The 19,488-nt window shown below is 43.0% G+C and overlaps 1 protein-coding gene across 2 annotated transcripts; it reads left to right on the forward strand.

Moving 5' to 3' along the window:
- Positions 1-1,011: 1,011 nt before the first annotated feature.
- NOM1 (nucleolar protein with MIF4G domain 1) lies at positions 1,012-18,350 on the forward strand. 2 transcript variants are annotated; one of them, XM_068146013.1, is made up of 11 exons: positions 1,012-1,929; positions 3,449-3,573; positions 4,729-4,924; positions 5,846-6,169; positions 7,678-7,788; positions 9,312-9,479; positions 10,090-10,211; positions 13,850-13,982; positions 14,677-14,808; positions 15,634-15,743; positions 17,277-18,350. In XM_068146013.1, exons 1-11 carry the CDS (start codon positions 1,018-1,020, stop codon positions 17,452-17,454), a joined length of 2,511 nt encoding a protein of 836 aa, XP_068002114.1. In that variant the 5' UTR covers positions 1,012-1,017; the 3' UTR covers positions 17,455-18,350. The 2 variants fall into 2 exon arrangements, with proteins under 2 accessions (XP_068002114.1, XP_068002116.1); XM_068146015.1 differs by lacking the exon at positions 14,677-14,808.
- Positions 18,351-19,488: the final 1,138 nt, after the last annotated feature.

The following is a 19,488-nucleotide window of genomic DNA, read 5'->3' on the forward strand; positions in this document are numbered from 1 at the left end:
TCTAGGACATATGATGTAATGAGAGGATATGGAAAAGTGCATACAAAGACAAAAATAATCTTCTGAATAATAAGGCTGCATTAAGTTTTCAGGTAAAACATAAGTCCTATGCAGTACAGGAGCAGTTAGAAGTTAGGAAGAAGTTCTATACAGAAAGAGTGATTGCACTATGGAATGGGTTGCCCGGGGAGGTGGTGGAGTCGCCGTCACTGAAGGTGTTCAGAAGGAGACTTGATGGGGTGCTTGGTGCCATGGGTTAGCTGTTTGGGTGGGTTGGATTGGTTGATGGGTTGGACACGATGATCTTGAAGGTCTCTTCCAACCTGGTTTGGTTTATTCTAATAAAGGTTTATTCTAAAGTGCAAGGCCAGAGAACAAAATAATGAAGCCTGACTTCCTATGGGCTTGGTCCCCACAGGAGATTCAAGACTGACCCTTTTTCTGAAACTGGATCATGTACAGTGGCTTTCATCTCTTTGGGCTCTTTTATTGCTTGTGTTTGTTTGTTTTTTTGTTTGGTTGGGGGTTTTTGGTTTTGGTTGATTTTTTTTGCGGTTTTGTTTGTTTTTTCTGCTATGGTCTAAGCTCATCCTGGGGCACTATGTTCAGCTGAGATTTCTTTCCTTTACCCAGCCACCTATTTTGATGGACTTGAGTTAATTCAGCGCTTCAGGGACCTCCAGGCACCCCTTAGCTCCTGCAGCCTCCATTAGTGCCCAGTGGGTGTCAGGCCATGTGATTGCAGCCAAGGTTATGAGGGACAAACTGTGCCAGTCGCTTCTGTAAGAAAAGGGGCAAGCTTTATATTTTCTTAAATATATATATATATTTTAAAAAAAGAATAAACATTTTTAAATCTACGGATTTAGTGTCTTCGGTCTGCGTTTCAAGCCAGCCCCTGCCTAGCAAGACCATTTCAGAGCCTAAAGGGCCGCCCAGAGGCCACTGTCCGGTAGGGGGAGCTGCTGCCCGAAACGGCGGCCCGCGGCGGAAGAGGCCGGCTGTCCCCTCCCCAAGATGGCGGCGCCCAAGCGCGGCGTGGCTACGGGCAAGATGAAGCGGCCGGCGGCTGCCCGCCCTCGCCGCGGTGGAAAGCTGGACAGGTTGCGGCATGCGGTGCAGGAGTTTGTGCAGGCGGCCGGCGACCAGCCACAGCTGTCCTTGCTGAAAGGTTCAGAGAGGCAGAACCACAAGACCCGCCGAGAGGCGAGAAAGGAGAAGCGCAAGCTCAAGCGGAGCCGCCGCCGCCGCCTCCAACGCGGGGAGCTGGTGGAGGCTCCCGCCGCTCCGGCGAAGCTGGCTCCGATCAAGCCGGCCACGGCGAAGCCAGCTGCAGCTGCCCGTCCCAGAGCCCCAGCCTCGCCCGCCGCCCCCGTCGGAAAACAGCGGCCTGGGCCGCCGCGGCAACAAGAGGCAGTTCGGTCGTCGGTGCCGACACCGACACCCAGCACGGCCGCTGCCGCTGCCGCGGCCGCCTCGGCGCGGAAGAGAGCCCTACTGGAGGCCAACGAGGAGGAGGAGAAGGAGATCCGGCTCCTGGAGCGGCGGCTGGGGCTCAGCAAGCGCCGCAAGAAGCAGGACGGGACCGCGGTAGAGAGGGTTCCTCAGAGCTTCCTGCGGGACGGGCTGGGCTACGTGCTGGGCGCCCTGGGCTCCCGGGCCGGGCTCAGCAGATTGTGCGAGAGCAGCGATGAGGAGGAGGCCCCAGAGAGCCAGCCGAGGCCGCAAAAGAGCCAGCCGGGACCGCGGGAGGAGGAGGAGGACGAGGACGAGGACGAAGAGGAGCCGGAGGACGCCTCGAACTCCTCCGAGGGGGATGACGTGGAAGGACAGTGGGAGAGCGAGAGCTCGTCCCCCGAGGATGGCGTGGTCCCTGAGGCCAGCGAGCCCTCGAGCGAGCAGGAGGAGGAGGAGGAGGAAGAGGAAAAGGTAGGGTGATAACCTCAGATAATGCAGTCCTGCTCCTTAAAAGTGTATGTCACAACCTGAACATAATGTAGCGTTTGGATGCCTTTGTCAAGCACAGGAGCTTGCTGTCTAATCAGGCCATACACAGCATTGCTGAGTCAAAACAGCCCCGAGTCCAGCGAGTGCTGACTTCAGAGATATGCGAAGTCCTAGGGACAGCTGTTAGGCGTAGAGGTAGAATTCCCCCTTGTCAGGATGCTGGCAGATAATAGCTTAAACCATATGGCATGTGGCCTTGTCTATATAGAAGAGTACCAAGTAAAAGGAACTAGCCCAGCTTCAAAATTTAAGAACGCGATTAAGTGCTTCTGCCAAGAAGAGCCAAGAGAGCTTATATTAGAATTATGATCTGTTGCAAACTCAGTGAGCCCAGAGGTTCAGCCTGTGTTAGGTCCTGTAGCAGGAGTGGAACAGAGGAGGCCGAATGGGTCATTTAGCCTGCACGGTACGAACTTAACCAGTTAGTATGTCTGCAGATTACAAAGCCTGGAGAAAGCCAAATGTAACATGTTTTACTAACAGTAGCTCACAGAAAATTTCACATAAGGGGGCAGAAAGGAGGATGCTGCCATCAAGTTGATCCTAAGCAGTAACTTACAGAATTACAGAATATATCTGGTTGGAAGAGACATCAGAGATCATCCAGTCCAACCCTTGACCCAGCAGTGAAGGGTCAACACTAGACCATGTCCACCAGCTTCTTCTGGAGCTAAAGCATCCCCACTTGCAGGAGGGAGGGACCCCTCAAGGAGAAGTGTTCAACCCAGCCAGAGACACTCTCCACCTGCAAATGCACTTTTAGGACACAGCCAGAGTCACACTTAGGACATGCACCACAGCAAACACAGTTCCTGCACTTCTCTTCAACCTGACTTGTGGGGTGTCAGTATCCGTGTCTAATGCACTGGCTTTAAATTCATCTGTGGTTTAGATGAAAACTCCTTTTGAGCAAATTCCTGCTGTTTATGAGGTCTGCCTTTGGCCACAATGCTTTTCACAGAATCATCCAGGCCAGAAAGGACCTCCAAGGTCAGAGAATCCCCACAGAATGAAGCATTGATACATCTCAAAGGTATAGAACTTAGTAGAATCATATCTTGCAGTCCTTGCTCACGCGGAAAACTCTACCAAGACCTGGAGAAATTCTACAGGTACAAACATCTCAGAATCTAACAGAGAAGCTGGCAATACCCTGAACAAAAGCCACTATGGTTTTTCAGACTCTGCTTACCAGGGTAGTGATACAACCAAGTCTTTATAGATGTTTGTGTCTTTCTTCTGCTTTGGTTTTCTGACCTGCATTTTCTGTTGCATGCTTCTTTTTTGTGTGAAATTGTTCCTTTGACACTAGATCAGATGTCAAAATACATACTTAACTGCAAGGTTGGTATGTTAATTTTAAATAGAAATGTATGTTTGTGTTCAAATATTTCAGATACTGTTCTCATTTGGTGTTTCATTTTATTGTTTTCCTTTTAAGAGTCATAATCACAGTGCTACAAAGTATGTTCCCCCTCAAGTAAGGAAAGCGCAGGAGACACTAGATGACAAGAAAAGAGAAGAATTGGGAAGACTGAAAAAAATGGTGAATGGTCTCATTAATAGGTAATGTAATAAGGAAAGTCATTAATCTTTCTGCTGTGATGTGATTGTGCTCGTTACTCAAAGAAAAGAGGCAGGGATGTGACTCCTCTTTTCACAAGCTGGTTTTAAGTTGGCAATCATGTCCGCTATTCTTAATAATAATTATCTTTGTTGATATAAATTCTTCAAAGTTGGCCATTAAAGAAGTTGAAAAATCTAGAAAATAAATTTAAGATTGGGCTGAATTCCACACAGCAGTTGCCTGCAAGTGCTAGGTATAATTCATTGTCAGTTGGAATATGTGTATTAAAAAAAACTCAGAGTGTGAGTTATAACTCTTACTCAAAAAAGCATGGGTTTCTTTTCTTAATGACATTTCTCAATGAGGCAGAGCAACACTTTGTGGCTTATAGTAGTGAAGAGGAGAAAAAGCAGCTAACACTTCCACACATTCAGGCTGGACGTGAGGAGGAGGTTCTTCACCATGAGAGTGGTGAAGCCCTGGAATAGGTTGACCAGGGAGGTGGTTGAGGCCCTGTCCCTGGAGGTGTTTAAGCTCAGGCTGGATGAGGCTCTGGCCAGCCTGATTTAGTGTGGGGTGTCCCTGCCCATGGCAGGGGGCTTGGAACTAGATGATCCTTGTGGTCCCTTCCAACCCTGACTGATACTATGATACATTTTTAGAGTATTTTAAAAATAAGAAATCTGTTGGTATTTTTTTATATATGTTATCTGTAAAGTGTGGACTACAGTGTGCAGTTTCAGTCATTTAGAATTTGACATACATTATATGAGATATTTTCATACTCAGTTTCTCCAGAGACGTGCTTAGAACTGCTAAGAACAAAGTCTGTTTTCTTAGTAACTCTGTTCAGTGTGACAGTGAGCCCATTGGCAGTGCTTTGTAGATACTACACTAATCTGTTCTGACATGGAAATAATAATAACAAAAACCAAACAAAACATCAAAATCCCCAGAATTAAACCTTCTGGGGTTTTTGTTTTGTTTAGTGAACACAGCAAAATGCAAAAGGTCCCTTTGAGTCATCTTTCCAATCTTTCTTCTTAAACCAATCTAATTTCTCTGAAAAGAGTAGGTTGATTGTTTGGTACATTGAAAATTATGTAACCATGTGAAGAGAAGGAAAAATCAACTTTGGGTTTGTTTCTCAATAGGCTGAGTGAACCAAATTTGTCCTCTATTAGTGGACAGATGGAAGAGCTTTACATGGCCAACAGCAGAAAGGACATGAATGAAACTCTGACAGATATTCTCCTGAACGCTTGTGTTACTGCAGTTGCCATGCCTACAAGACTGATGATGGAGCATGTTCTTTTGGTCAGCATTCTTCATCATAATGTAGGAATTGAGGTAATACATGTGGTTTGGACTAATTTTGCTTGCTAATATATATTGTACAGTACTTTTCCTAGGATGTTGTTTAAATTACCTTTGATTTTTTTACTGTGTCACTGAAAAGTGTTCTCTAGTTAAATTTCATCGGTATTTCAGGTTATGCTAGGTGTACACAAGTTCACTTGCGGTCCCTTTCAACCCTAATGATTCTATGATTGTGTGCTGGGGATCGAGTCTGTTGCTTTATTTATTTCCTTTATGAGTTGTATAGGTCAATTATAAAACACCAGGCTTTTAGTCAAAATCTTGCTGCATCTGTAAAACTGAATTTTCTATGTTTCAAGTTTCCCCCTTTTTTCATACATTTGTGCAATATGATCACTGGATAGTCAAACCCTAAGCTGCTCAAGGTTTGTAATGCAGGTCAATACTGGAGCTAAGACTGCTAATGTTAGTAAAAACCATCAATAAATATTATCACTATAAAAGTGGGGGGTAGTGTCTTTTAGCAGTAACATGTTCATTAGCTACCTGTGTTTTGGTATGATTTCTGACTCCAGTCTTTAGCATCAGTTCTTTTCCTGACAAATAGAGAGATTCCAACATTTCTTTTCTGAACTGTACCACATACAAATGGCTGTGGCTTATCCACACTGCAAAATCAGCCTGAGCTTATGCTGAGCACCTGTGAAGTCTTGATATGTTGGGAGTTGTTTTGCATATATAGATATATATGCATATACCTTCAGGAGATGTCACAGCACTTGGATGTTTGTGTATTTAAATCATCCATACGGGTTGAGAGGGGCAACTGCGTTTCTTTAAAATTAATAGTGGCAGTACCCCAAACATTAATGTTTTACAGATGTCCCTAAAAATCTACTTGCAGTTAACTGTTGGATTTGCTTTTTTCTCCCTTAATGGAACTACTGCCAGGTTGGTGCTCACTTTTTGGAAGCTGTTGTGAAGAAATTTGATGAAGTCTGTAAAAGTGATGCTGAAGGGAAAGAATGTGAAAATTTGCTTGCCTTGATTGCTCATCTCTATAACTTCCACGTGGTGCATTCCCTGCTGATCTTTGATATTCTGAAAAAGCTTGTTAGCACTTTCACTGAAAAAGAGATTGAGTTGATTTTGTTTCTTCTGAAAAATGTGGGCTTTTCCTTACGGAAAGATGATGCCTTGGCTTTGAAGGAGCTCATCACTGAAGCCCAGAGGAAAGCAAACACAGCAGAGAAGAAACTCCAGGATCAGGCTAGGGTATGTATTAAAGGTTTTCTGTTCGCAGCAGATTTCAGTAAGCCCTTGGATGCATGTGTTAATTTAGCAAAATGTTTTCTGCTACACTCTATTTAGATTCAAAGTGAGCAGTAGTGTTCATTTGTTGTATTATCTATTTGCATTCTTCTTGGCTGTCTTTGTTTTTTGGACACAGGCACTAAAATACTTGTAATAGGTGAGACTAGGACCATTTTTGTATCTTATGCATCAAGCATTGCTTCTGTTTCATGATACTTTGTGCACTGCAAAAAATGATCACTGGAGCATGATGTTTAGCAGATTAAACATTGAACTGAAGCTCAAATGTGAATGTGGCAGGAGCTGAAGTAAACATCCTTTCTGTATTTCAATTCATGTAATCTCAGTTTTGATGCATATTGCCAACTGAGCTGCTTATTCTTGCAGAGTAGTCATTTCAAAGTGCACTTGAGGTGAGGAGAAAGTTCTTCACAGAGAGAGTTGTTAGCTATTGGAATGGGCTGCTCAGGGAGGTGGTGAAGTCACCATCCCTGGAGGTGTTCAAGAGGGGATTGGACGTGGCACTTGGTGCCATGGTTTAATAGTCATGAGGCTTTGGGTGACAGGCTGGACTTGGTCTTTGAGGTCTTTTCCAACCTTATTGATTCTATGATTATTTATTGAATAAACTTACAGCACATAATCATAGAATCATTAGGGTTGAAAGGGACCTCAAGGATCATCTAGTTCCAACCCCCCTGCCATGGGCAGAGACACCTCTCTACAGCTGGTTGCCCACAGCCACGTCCAGCCTGGCCTTAAAAACCTCCAGGAATGAGACTTCTACCACCTTCCTGGTCAACCTGTTCCAATGTCTCACCACCCCCATGGTGAAGAACTTCCTAACATCCAATCTGAATCTACCCATTTTTGGTTTTTTTCCATTCCCCTAGTCCTATCATTGCCTGACACCCTAAAAAGTCCCTCCCCAGCTTTCTTGTAGGCTGTCCCCTTAAGAAAGGGAATATTGTGGTTGGATGTTTGTAAATGAAAGACAGATCTTTTTTTCCCTTTCACCTTTCTTTCCCTCTACTCACAGTGGGGGGGGGGGGGGGGAAGGGCCTGGCCTTTCCCTCAACCCTACGACACCCCTTCAGATACTGGAAGGCCACCATTAGGTCTCCTTGGAGCCTTCTCCTCTCCAGACAGAATAGCCCCAACTCTCCCAATCTGTCCTCATAGCAGAGGTGCTCCAGCCCTCTAATCATCCTCGTGGCCCATCACTGGACATGTTCCAGCACATCCAGATCCTTCCTGTAATAGGGGCTCCAGAACTGGACACACTACTCCAGGTGGGGTCTCACCAGAGCAAAGCAGAGGGGGAGAATTACCTCCCTCGACCTGCTGGCTATGCTTCTCTTGATGCAGCTTAGGATGTGATTGGCTTTCTGGGCTGCAAGTGCACACTGCTGGCTCACGTTGAGCTTCTCATCCACCGTGAATCCATTCAATGTTTCTTTCCCCACTAGGTTCGTTTCATGCTAGAGACGATGTTGGCACTAAGGAATAATGACATGCGCAAGATTCCTGGTTATGATCCTGAACCAGTTGAAAAACTTCGCAAGCTGCAGCGATCGCTGGTGAGAACTTTTCTTGGCATGTGTGGTATGACTGTTCCTAAACCAGGAGTAATTATTTTGTGCTGTGTGTTGGATTGATGAGCTGTAGTATTTTTTCAATTCATTTAACAGTCTGAAACTGTCGTGGGCAAAAATCGCTTCTTGGATCATTAGGTATTATCTCCAGTGTCCAAGTTAAGTCAGCCTTCTGCAGAACAGTTTGAGCAAGGGCTGATCCCTTAGCCAAAGACTTTACCTCAGAGTTCTATATTTGAAAAAGAGGTTGTGGGATATTTAATGGTTGTGCAGGAGAAATGAGTCATTATGACAGGTTATTTTTTCCACAGATTTTGATTGCAGGCACCCACTCCTGACTTCACCAGAATTACTTTGGAAGTCTAACACTTCTGAAAACCTGAATGGTTTTGGCTTCTTGTGGGTTGGGTTTTTTTTTTGTTGTTGGAGAGAAGGCAGTTTGCTTCTCTGAAACAGCCCACTGTAAAATACATGAAAATAGTTGTCTTTGAATTGAGAACTAATCCATTTTTACAGGAATCTGGTTTTAAAGTCTGTGTATCTCCAGCCTCAAAATAACACTACTGGTCTACAGGCCCTAGAGCATCTTACTTTGCAGAGATTTATAAGTGCAGGATAAGCATGTTGGCCATAACAGGCCAGGCAAAAATAAGCTGGGTAACCTAATTCAGTAGAATTTTCTCTTTTTAATTTTCACAGTCCTCTTACTATGCTTCTAGACTCTAGGCTACTTGTTAAACAATGATCTCTTTTTTGAAATAATATAAAAAAATCAAGACCTGTCCAGTTCTGGGCCCCTCAATTTAAGAAGGACATTGAGATGCTTGAACATGTCCAGAGAAGGGCAACGAGGCTCAGGAGAGGCCTTGAGCACAAGCCTTATGAGGAGAGGCTGAGGGAGCTGGGGTTGCTTAGCCTGGAGAAGAGGAGGCTCAAGGGAGACCTTATTGCTATCTACAACTACCTGAAGGCGTACCCAGGAGGGGGTTTGTCTCTTCTCCCAGGCAACCAGCACCAGAACAAGGGGACACAGTCTCAAGCTGCACCAGGGGAAGTTTAGGCTCTAGGTGAGGAGAAAGTTCTTCACAGAGAGAGTTGGAATGTGCTGCCCAGGGAGGTGGTGGAGTCACCCTCCCTGGAGGTGTTCAAGAGGGGATTGGACATGGCACTTGGTGCCGTGGTCTAGTCATGAGGTCTGTGGTGACAGGTTGGACTTGATGATCTTTGAGGTCTCTTCCAGCCTTACTGATTCATTGATTCTATGAAATGTAGTTTTAAGCAACTTCTTTCAGAAACTAGAGCATATGGGGAGACTTCTAAATTCTTTTTAAGTGCTGGCTTGAAACTAAGGATTGGGGAGGGAATGTGTCTTTATGAATATTAAGTTACTTACTTTAAATATTTGTTTAATCTGAAGTAATTAAAGGTTTTGGGGGGGTTGGTTTTTCTTTTTAAAGCTTCAACTAAAAGCTTTGGGTGGTTTGGTGTTTTTTATGTTGTCACTCAAGGTTCACAGCAGTGGTTCTGGAAAAGAAACTCAGCTCCGTGTCTCTCTGGAATCTCTCCTCAGTGCTGATCAGGTCGGTCGCTGGTGGATTGTAGGATCATCCTGGAGTGGAGCACCAATGATTGATGATAAAACCAGCAAGACTCAGCAAAAACTGCGTGTGGGAAAGGTAAATCCAAGCAGTTCTGGTTACCAGTCTGAGTGTTTGTGCGCTTTGGAATGTTCTTCATACAGGTGAACAAGTTCGTTTCAGAGCTCACCTTCATGGACTTGTGAGACTTAAGCTTTTGGACTGCAAATTCTGCTCTGACACCTTTCAAAATGCTGTACTCATGTGCTTAGTAAAAGCACAATGATAGCTCATTTTTTCTTATCCTGTGGGATTGCAGAAGTGACTTGGGTAAGTAGAATAAGAGATCTGATTTAGTGGATTTGCTAGTAGGAACTCTGATGGGTAGTGTTGTCTATCTGTGGGCAGCCTCTCTCTATGCCTACTTTAAAAATAGTCTGGTGAGATGGCCATGGTGGCTTATATTAGAGAAGAATGTCTTAAAAATAATCAGCACAATTAAATTACATTAAAAGATGTGTCCCTAGTTGAAAAAGCTCCTCGTGATGACTATGCCTCTGGACAAAAGCTCCAGACGCTTGAATTGCTGCTTCATAGTTTAGTGGAGATCTTCATTAATGATCTTATCTGAGGCTGCACAGAAATAGCTTTCTTAAGGCAAGCATAAATACAACACCATGTAATTTTTCAATTGTTTTTTTTTCTCCAGGTCAGCTCCAAGATAATGGAGCTTGCTCGTAAGCTGAGAATGAACACTGATATCAGGAGAAGTATTTTTTGTGTCTTGATGACAAGTGAAGACTTCATGGATGCCTTTGAAAAGCTTCTCAAGTAAGTAGAGGGTAGCCCAGAACTAAAAATAGAATTGTTTTGGTTGAAAACATAACATTATTGTTCTAGGCTTAAGAACATTGAGTTGATAATACAATTGAAGTCCAGAGCTAAGGATCCATGTAGGATGAAATAGTAGAAGAGGGACGAAAAGCCTGGTGTAAGAATGAGTAGGGGCAGGCAGAATTGACTGTCAGAGGAACAGAGTAGCCCCTGTTGTCAGCTCATGTCCATTGCTTGTGATGTAGAGCATCTTTGGACGTCAGGACTCTGTATCTTTTTGGGTTGAAGATGTCTCACAGTCTGGTGAATGGAAGATTGCTGCAGGCTTGCTTCCTCTGTAGGCAGACTGGGATCCCCTTCAGAACATCCCTTCCTTTTGTTGCAGCTTCTTTGTTTACTTCTTACCACTTTATCCAGCTGTCTTGTAGGTTTCTATCCACGCTTGCATGACCTGGTTGTATTCTTACACCTCCACTTCCCTTTTCCAGTATTTATTAGCTTTGGACTTGCTCCAGGGTCACAGTTTCTGTTGAGACCAGTTTTCCTTACCACTTGGCAAACAGCTCTTTAAAAAGATGTGATCAGGGAAAAGCTCAAATGAAGCCATTTTTTTGTGTTTGTCAAAATATTAATTGTAAGTCAGTAGCAACTGGAAGGGGAGAGATCAGGTCTGAACTTTTCTATTGCAGCCTTGTAATTCAAGAGAATTGTCTTACCAGGATGGCATTCAATTATTTAATTTGCTAACCAAACCAAAACAGACTTTGTAATAAAGTGAACTAATATTTGATTAAATGCCACTTCTGCAAAACACAGCCTGGATTTAAGACTGTGATGGAATCATTCCAATATCCTAATATGGCCTGTTCAATTAAAAGAAATTAGCTGCTGCTGCTGCAGTTCTTGCCAAGACCTGGCAGCTCAATTTGCAAATTGATCCTCAACTCTCATCCATGCTATTTAAACTAGCATACAAATCTGGACACATACAGGCTTGGCAGAAAAACTGTCTGCAGATTACCTAATGTGTGTTGCTAGTGATTTTTAGACAGCAAACTCTGAGAGGAATTCTCAAATCTGCCCACATCTGGCAGACTGTAATGGAAATTGTAACCCAGAACTGTCAGTGAAGAAACTAACCTCCGTGTGGACCTGTGTTCCAGAGTGTGGGGGAGTTTGATGTTGGTCTCATGAGGAAGAGCATGAGATATACATAAAGAGATATGTTAACTGCACTTGTTGATTCATCTGCTGCAAGAGTTGAGGTGTGGTTAAAAGGTAGTTTAGAACATTTTAAATCCAGGCTGCTATAGTTTTGCTTGTCTTTCTCTGCCTCACAGCAGAGTAATTGGTTTGGAGCCAGAGCAGCTCCCTGACGTGGCTCAGCTTGTGATTGCGGAAGTGTCCATTGAAAGGGAGGGTTGGGAACATCACCTGGAGACAGAAGAGTGAGGCTTGATCCATTTCACAAGATAAAAGGCCACACCTTCACAAACCACAAATTTGCATGGGAGGGGCGATGAATGCTTCCTAAGTTTGATGGAGAGGCAATGTTTAAAGCTGTGTTCTAGAGATGAAGAACTTGAGAAATGGAGCATTCACCAAAAAAATGGAGATTTGTACAAGTTGTAGGTATCCTGCTGTAGTGGGATGTGTAATTCAGGGCAGCAAGCATGTGATTGTATCTACTAAAATAATTGGAACTGACTTGTAAATGATGGGTTTGAGTGTTGCTCTTTTTGATCTAAAGGCAGTAATGATCTTGGCCTTCAGCTGATGACTTACCTGTTTAGAGGCAAGCTTCTGCTTGTGATAAATAACCTGCTTCAGAGGCGGTTATGCCTTATACACCAGGAAGTTCTTAAGTGATCAAGACATACAAGTTCATGGGAATCCTCTTGACTCATGAATGATGCAGTAGGTGAGGTGGTTTCATATTCTTTGTCAAAGTTTATCAGGCTTATGGTGAAGCTCAGCAGTGAAAGACAATCTTAAATCTTAGATGTTTAGGAATGCTAGGTGCGAAAAGATGAAATACTGCTAGCTCTGTGAAGAAGTGAAAACAAGAGCAAAACTGAACATCAAAGTGCTGTTTTCCCTGCTTACAAGTGTCTGGCAACCTGAATGTTTCCTAAATAAGCAAAGCATGGTAGAATTGGTGATGAACAAGGAAAATGGAGAGTGTGCCAAATGAGTGATGGCTATGTAACTTCAAAAGTCATCACTTAAATGTCTGTCTGTTGGCTGAAAAACTCTGTATTTAAGGGGAAAAAAAAAGGTGTTGCTCTTCTATAAAATCAGATAGAACTGATGGGGGAGCAGGTAAATTATATCACAGACACAGCACTTACAGTGCTGGTCTCATTTGGAGAAGCAGATCTCTCAAGTTTTCACCACTCATTAGCAATCAGCCTAGAAATCATCCCAGATTTTCCTACTGTAAAACCTTAAACTTGGAGTTTTTGGCTGAAAGACAATATTTTTCTCTGTTAATCTGGTTTGTGTCTGTGATCAAATGCAGTGGCAGATGTTTGGAGGTGTATGCAAGTGAGGGATATTAAAATCAAGCAATGACAAACTGCTCTGCAAACAGTAGAGCAAATTCCAGTGGAGTCAAACTTAGTTAGAAAATATGCTTGAGCTAGACTAATGCCATATGAGACTTGAGCTTGGAGCAATGAGAAGAATTTTGTTTGACATTTTTCAGTTTATAATATGAAACATTTTTCATTTTAATTGGTTTTAATGCTGCCAAGCATTTGGCAGCCCTGGAAGCTAAATCATATTATTCACAGAACAGGTGCATTGAAAGTTAGTTACCATTCTGTGCCAAAGTGCCTCGGCCCTCTTTTAGGCTGGTCAGTGCTCAAGTGGGAAGGCTGTTCAGTCCTTGGTCTCTGTGCTGGGGCAGCCAACAGTGGTACTCAATACTGTTTCCTTCAGGCCTCATTTTAAGATGCTTTGAAGGCACTGCCTGCATCTGCCTCTTAGGCTACTGTCACATAATAGTGAATTGCAAGTATTATGTAGTATGGAGTTGATCTACAGATTAAAAGATTCATGTCACCAGCTAAGTAGGAAAAGCATCTTAAAATGTTTTCTTGACCCTAGCAAATACCAAAGAAGTGAAGGGCCCTGGTCATGTTTCTCTGAGTAGACTTCTGCTGATCCAAAGGCTGGTTTTCAAAGTGTGAGATAACTGCAACAGAGTCCTGCAGTTCTTGTTTCACTATTAACTTTTGCCTTGGTACACTATGCAGCACTGATACTCCATGTTAATAGTGTTCTCTCTGTTTTTCTGCATGGAGTGGGCTACCTTTCCTTCCCCAGGGGGTCATTATACTTGCAGCATTCCAGTCCTGCCTGTTGAGGCCTTGCTTTTGCAGCCAATCCTTTAATACCAATAATAGCTGTAGCACTTCTGTATTGCCATACCCCCAGACTGATGTAGCTCACAGGCTTGATGTTTGAATCCATTCAGTGTTTCAAACACTGCAAGAACTTCCCTGCAAGCAGGATTTAATGTGGTGTTTGGAGGGTTTTTAAGTATTACCGTTGAATGTTGACTGTAACTCTTACTTTGTGGCAGTAACTTTTTCCTGACTAAAAATTCCCATTCTCTTGCTAAATTTTAGGCTTGGACTGAAAGATCAGCAGGAGAGAGAAATCGTTCATGTTGTGGTTTACTGCTGCTTGCAGGAGAAGACATACAACCCCTTCTATGCATTTTTGGCTAACAAGTTTTGTGAATATGAAAGACGATTCCAGGTGAAGAAAAACCTCTTACTACTTCATTGTAGTGTCATTACTGTGGTTGAGAAGACAGGAATGGATCTGTGCCTGTTAAAATCTTACTCCTGACAAAGAATGCTTCTGGTGTGACTATGCATTAAGCAAAGCATACTCATGGTCAGATCTCAGCAGGAAATAAAGTCATTACTGCAGAGGGCTTGCTTTCCTCTCTTCTTTAGCCTGGAGAAGAGGAGGCTCGGGGGAGACCTTATTGCTGTCTACAACTGCGTGAAGGGTGGTTGTAGCCAGGAGGGGGTTGGTCTTGTCTCCCAGGTAACCAGCACCAGAACAAGAGGACACAGTCTCAAGCTGCACCAGGGAAAGTTTAGGGTCAAGGTGAGGAGAAAGTTCTTCACAGAGAGAGTAGTTAGCTGTTGGGATGTGCTGCCCAGAGAGGTGGTGGAGTCACTGTCCCTGGAGGTGTTCAAGAGGGGATTGGACGTGGCACTTGGTGTCATGGTTTAGTAGTCATGAGGCCTTGGGTGACAGGTTGGACTTGATGATCTTTGAGGTCTCTTCGAACTTTATTGATTCTATGTGTTTTAAAAGCATTGAGTGGTCTGATATTAACAAACAGAGGCATAAAGAGTAGGTGGTCAAAAGATTTTGTTGTTAGTCATGTAACAGTCACTTGATTTGTAGGATTCTGTTTTTTTACTTTGCCACCTAGGTGACGTTTCAGTTTAGTATTTGGGACAAAATCAAAGACTTGGAAAACCTGTCAGCCACTGCCATCTCTAACTTGATTTCACTGTTGGCTCACTTACTAAGGACAAAATCCTTGCCACTTTCAGTTCTCAAGGTTGGTGTATTTTCTTTGCAAAATACTTCTGTTTTCCTTTTCCTTTGCATTTGCTAGGGCTACACAAAATGTATTTCCTCTGTTACCTAGCTGGTATTTCACCTGTTTGTGGCTGTCAACTAAGACAAAACTTGTTCTGAAATTCCCAGATTAATCCAGCTGTTAGTGGTACAAACCTTGGTCTGAAATTACCAAATGAATCCAGTTGATTGTGGTAATGCCACCACTTGAAGAAGAAGGAGCTCGTGGTGACCCAGACATACAGAAAGTCTAGAGTTCTGTAGAGCAGTTGTAAGATTTTCTTTAGAGTATCCAGAGTTGGAACTGAGGCTCCTTCTTCAGCATGCTTTGTCAGTGGATTTTGTGCTCTGAGCTCTTAAATTCCAGTTAAGGCTCAAACCACAACACATGCATTGTCAGTGGATTTTGTGCTCTGCTTTTTAGCTAATGCTGATTTCTTTTTATTAGACCAGAAGGAAATCTACTGAGCACTTAGATTTCAGAATGGAGAGTCTGTTGAATTTTATTATAATAATTGAATTGCATTAAATGGACAATTAAATAAATTGTCCTGGGTACTTCTGAAGAATCTATTTAATTGATAAAGTATATCTGGTATTCTGGTACTAGCAGACAGGTTTATTCCTTAGAAAGTTCTCTGCTTTTGTCACTGACTGACTTTTGGAGGCAGCATTCTCAGCTAATTTTTCTGAGACTTAAAACTCAAGGGGGCCAGTTTGTTTCCTAAAAGCTGCCTGTTTCAAACAGCTGAGTTCGCTTCCAAATACTTGAATTAATCAAATTCTCTCCCTCTCTCTCTCCTAGGTAATAGAGTTCAGTGAACTAGATAAACCCAAGGTCCGCTTCTTGCGACGAGTGTTAAGCATGCTGTTAATCAAAACAGATGCTGAAGAACTTAATGACATTTTTCTGAGGTAAGTGATCAGAGAGATCTCCAGGGAACCCTTGCTGAGTAGTGATTAAAAAGATGAGCTTGCTTATTTTGTTTAGAACTATACAGTGCCTTTTCCAAAGATCAGCCATCCATCCCTTAAAAAGTAAGCTCTCCAAGGGTGAGTGGAGGGAAGCACCTCATCTGCATATTAGTCCAGGCTCTGATATAAGTGAAACTGTAACAAGAGTTACACAAAATAGGGCTTTCAGGTGTTCAGTGTATCATTTTAGTCACAGGATTTTCTTGAGCAGAGCTCTCTCGTTACCTGCTTTGTTCATTTACCATCTCTGTGCAGATGGGCTCACCCTCCCAGCGGTCTTTGCTAAAAGGTGTCTTTGGAGTAAGAAGGAAAAATAAAGAAATACTAATGAGGGAAAGGTTTGTGGGATTGCTTGTTTTGTGGGGATTTTTAATATCACTGTGATCTGGAAAATATTATTGTACATGGAACAGGGTTCCTTGGGGATTCTGGGAAATCTCCTTCCTTGAAGATGTTTTAAGAAAGTTTAAGAAAGACATCGAAACACTTGAACGTGTCCAGAGAAGGGCAACAAGGCTGGGGAGAGGCCTTGAGCACAAGCCCTATGAGGAGAGGCTGAGGGAGCTGGGATTGTTTAGCCTGGAGAAGAGGAGGCTCAGGGGTGACCTCATTGCCCTCTACAACTACCTGAAAGGTGGTTGTAGCCAGGAAGGGGTTGGCCTCTTCTCCCAGGCAACCAGCACCAGAACAAGGGGACACAGTCTCAAGCTGCACCAGGGGAGGTTTAGACTCGAGGTGAGGAGGAAGTTCTTCACCGAGCGAGTCATTCGTCATCGGAATGGGTTGCCCAGGGAGGTGGTTGAGTCATTGACCCTGGAGGCGTTCAAGGGGAGATTGGACGTGGCACTTGGTGCCATGGTCTAGTCATGGGGTCTGTGTTGATAGGTTGGACTCGATGATCCTCGGGGTCCTTTCCAACCTAAGCGATACTGTGATACTGTGATGTTAGGACTTGACTAGCTAATACTGAACAACCCATACAGGATGTTGCACAAGATGACCTGCAGGCATCCTGTATGACTGAAATTATTCCACAGTTTTGTTGTGTTACACTTTCAGTGTCCCATGAATTCAAGGGAAAAAAATTGGGTAGTGATGCTTTGGTCATTAAGGCTGCAACACAAGGAAGCTCCAACGTCGTGTTTGCCTCATGTGTGGGTTTTTTTTACTGTAATGTAATTGTTTACAGAAAGCAAGTCTAAGGCTCAAGCCTTCTGTGTTATTTTTAAGGATTAAGCTTATGTTGAGTATGTTTGGGCTGTTTGCCAAACCAGTGTAAACTCGGTGGTAATTTGAAAGCCTCTTCAGCAAAGCTCCTTTTATAGGACGGGTTGGTTTGGGCTTTTTTTTTACCCTCTAATGTGTCTATTTAAACAAGATTAAAATAAACAAGCAAACAAACAAAAAAAAAAAAAAACCCCACTTCTGAAACAGTAGAAGACTAAATACTATTTTTGTTCTTTATCTTTCCAGGGTATCTGACAACCCCAAACTGGGACTGCTCCGGGAAGGCTTGAAACTCTTCCTTAACCACTTCTTACTGAAAAACGTACAGACCCAGACAAGTCCCGAAGAAGCTAGCTTATTAAAAGAAAGAATTGAACTGGCAACCAAGGCTTTGCAAGCAAAAGAATCCAAGTTGAAGCTATAGTTCTGTTTTTCTAATAAAACATACAGAAAAATACTGAGTCTGCAGGAAGCTGAAAAGCTTCTTTTTAGTCTTTCAGACCCAAGTCATTGAGAATGAGGAGAGCCTTGTTGCTCTAAAGGATCCATTTTTGATGTAAAAGTTTCTGTGTTCTGCACACTAATTGCAGGCTTTATTGAAGGTGATAAAAGGGGTTTTTTTTCTGAAGAAAGGGATAGGTGTCTTCTTTGTCCATGTCCCTTTTTACTGTGTGTGCCTCATGTTGTTGGTTGGTATCTGAAGAAGAGGATGGGTTTCTTTTCTATGGTACTCTGAGTCAGGAGTAGCATTCTGCATTGCATATTCTACCCTTTCATTTTAAATAATAGCATGATACTGACTGCTGTGTGTTGAAGAAGCAGCCTGGACAAAAGGCTTTTAGTAACTAAGCGTTGTACTTGCTTGAAGAACACAGGCCACTAGATGGCACAGTACTGGTGAGTCACTTGTGAAGGAAACCAACCTTTTTCTGTATTGACCTGATCGTCTAATTCTGTGAATTGTTTACCTGACTGAGTCATGAAAAGATCTTCAGTTAGATTCAAAGCTGTAGTAAAATGACCTGAAGATCTGACTTTGCCCAATTATACTGGGTTTGGAGATCACAGCATGGTTTTACTGCTCTTTTAGCTGTATAGCACAGCTTTAACACCGGAGTTGCCTGTAAGTTAATCAAATTTTTATAAGCATAAAGAATCATAACATTATGAATACTTTAATAAGATAATACCTGCCTTTAAAAGTTCACTTGTCTTCTCTATTCAGATGGGGTTTGAAAAAATAACATACATTTCTTTCTGTAGCATTCACTGTTAATAGTTTGTTCCTTTGTCACCACTACACATTAAACTGTAACTTTTCTAAAGGCTCTTCTGTTTGTATTAGCTTTCTCCTAGCTGGCTTGCCAGGAAGGGAATGACCTTAAATTGAGGGGAGTAGGGGAAGCACTTTCTCATCTGCAGTGTGCCCTGCATCTGCTTGATCTACCTGTACTAGACCTGCCAGCTCTATTTCTATAACCAGGCTTGCACTCTAATGTTCAATAGTCCACTGACTCAGGGTGTCTCCTGGTTTCATTTCATGCCAGTTACCTTTTCAGCTGGTCTGTATTTGTCCCTCTTGGGAAAATTTGCCCCCAGCAGGCAACCTCCAGATAATTTTCAGTTCTGCAGCCAGAGAGATGGACAAGAAATTTTTATTTTTTAATCAAAGAGATGAATGCAGGGACTCTGCTTACTCACTGCTACAGGTAATATTTTCAGGTGGAGTGCTTCCCCTCAGCATCCAGGGAGCTGTTTTTCCTCACCTTCCCTCTGTTGGAGAGGGCAAGTTGTAGGGAAGAAGGTGTCCTGGGAGAAGAAAGTTTCAGCATCCCAGGTTACACTAGCAGGATAACAACACAGAAGAGAATGCTCAAAAGCTGCCAATGACACGAAACAGGCTGAAGAAAGTATCTTGCTTTGTTCTTTTGATGGCAAACTAAACTGGTAGTTTCCTCTCAGCTGTATCTTAAATGCAACAGGCAGAAAAGGAAAATAATTCAGTTAATTATTTTTTTTCTGTAATTTGTGCTAATTGACAAAAGCCATACACCATGGGCAGGAGAAAACCATACACCATTTTGAGGCACACAGAAGTAACAGCTACAGAGAGCATGTGTAAACAGCTCCTTTGCAGAAATCCATGACAAAACTTGTATTTTAGTTTTGGAGGCTGGACCTGGGAGAAAATCTGTGTGAGCCCCTAGAAACTGGCTGCTGTGGAATGTGTGGGACCTCCGTGAGTAAAAATTACTCCCCCTAGACTGCAGCAGCCACCCAATTAATTACTGTTTTTGCAGGAGTTTGGCTAGGCTCAGCATTTCAACGTTTGTGATTTAATGATGCATAAACAGAAACACATTGCTCTAGCTGGGAGGCTGAGACAACTTTGCTCCTCAAGATGAAACATCTTCCTTAAATGTGACAGGCTGCCGGTTCTTCGTGTGAATACTTTGCT

This window comes from Melanerpes formicivorus, unplaced genomic scaffold (assembly GCF_026170545.1).
Source record: "Melanerpes formicivorus ecotype bairdi unplaced genomic scaffold, bMelFor1.0.p_v2 SCAF_13, whole genome shotgun sequence".
NCBI lineage: Eukaryota > Metazoa > Chordata > Aves > Piciformes > Picidae > Melanerpes > Melanerpes formicivorus.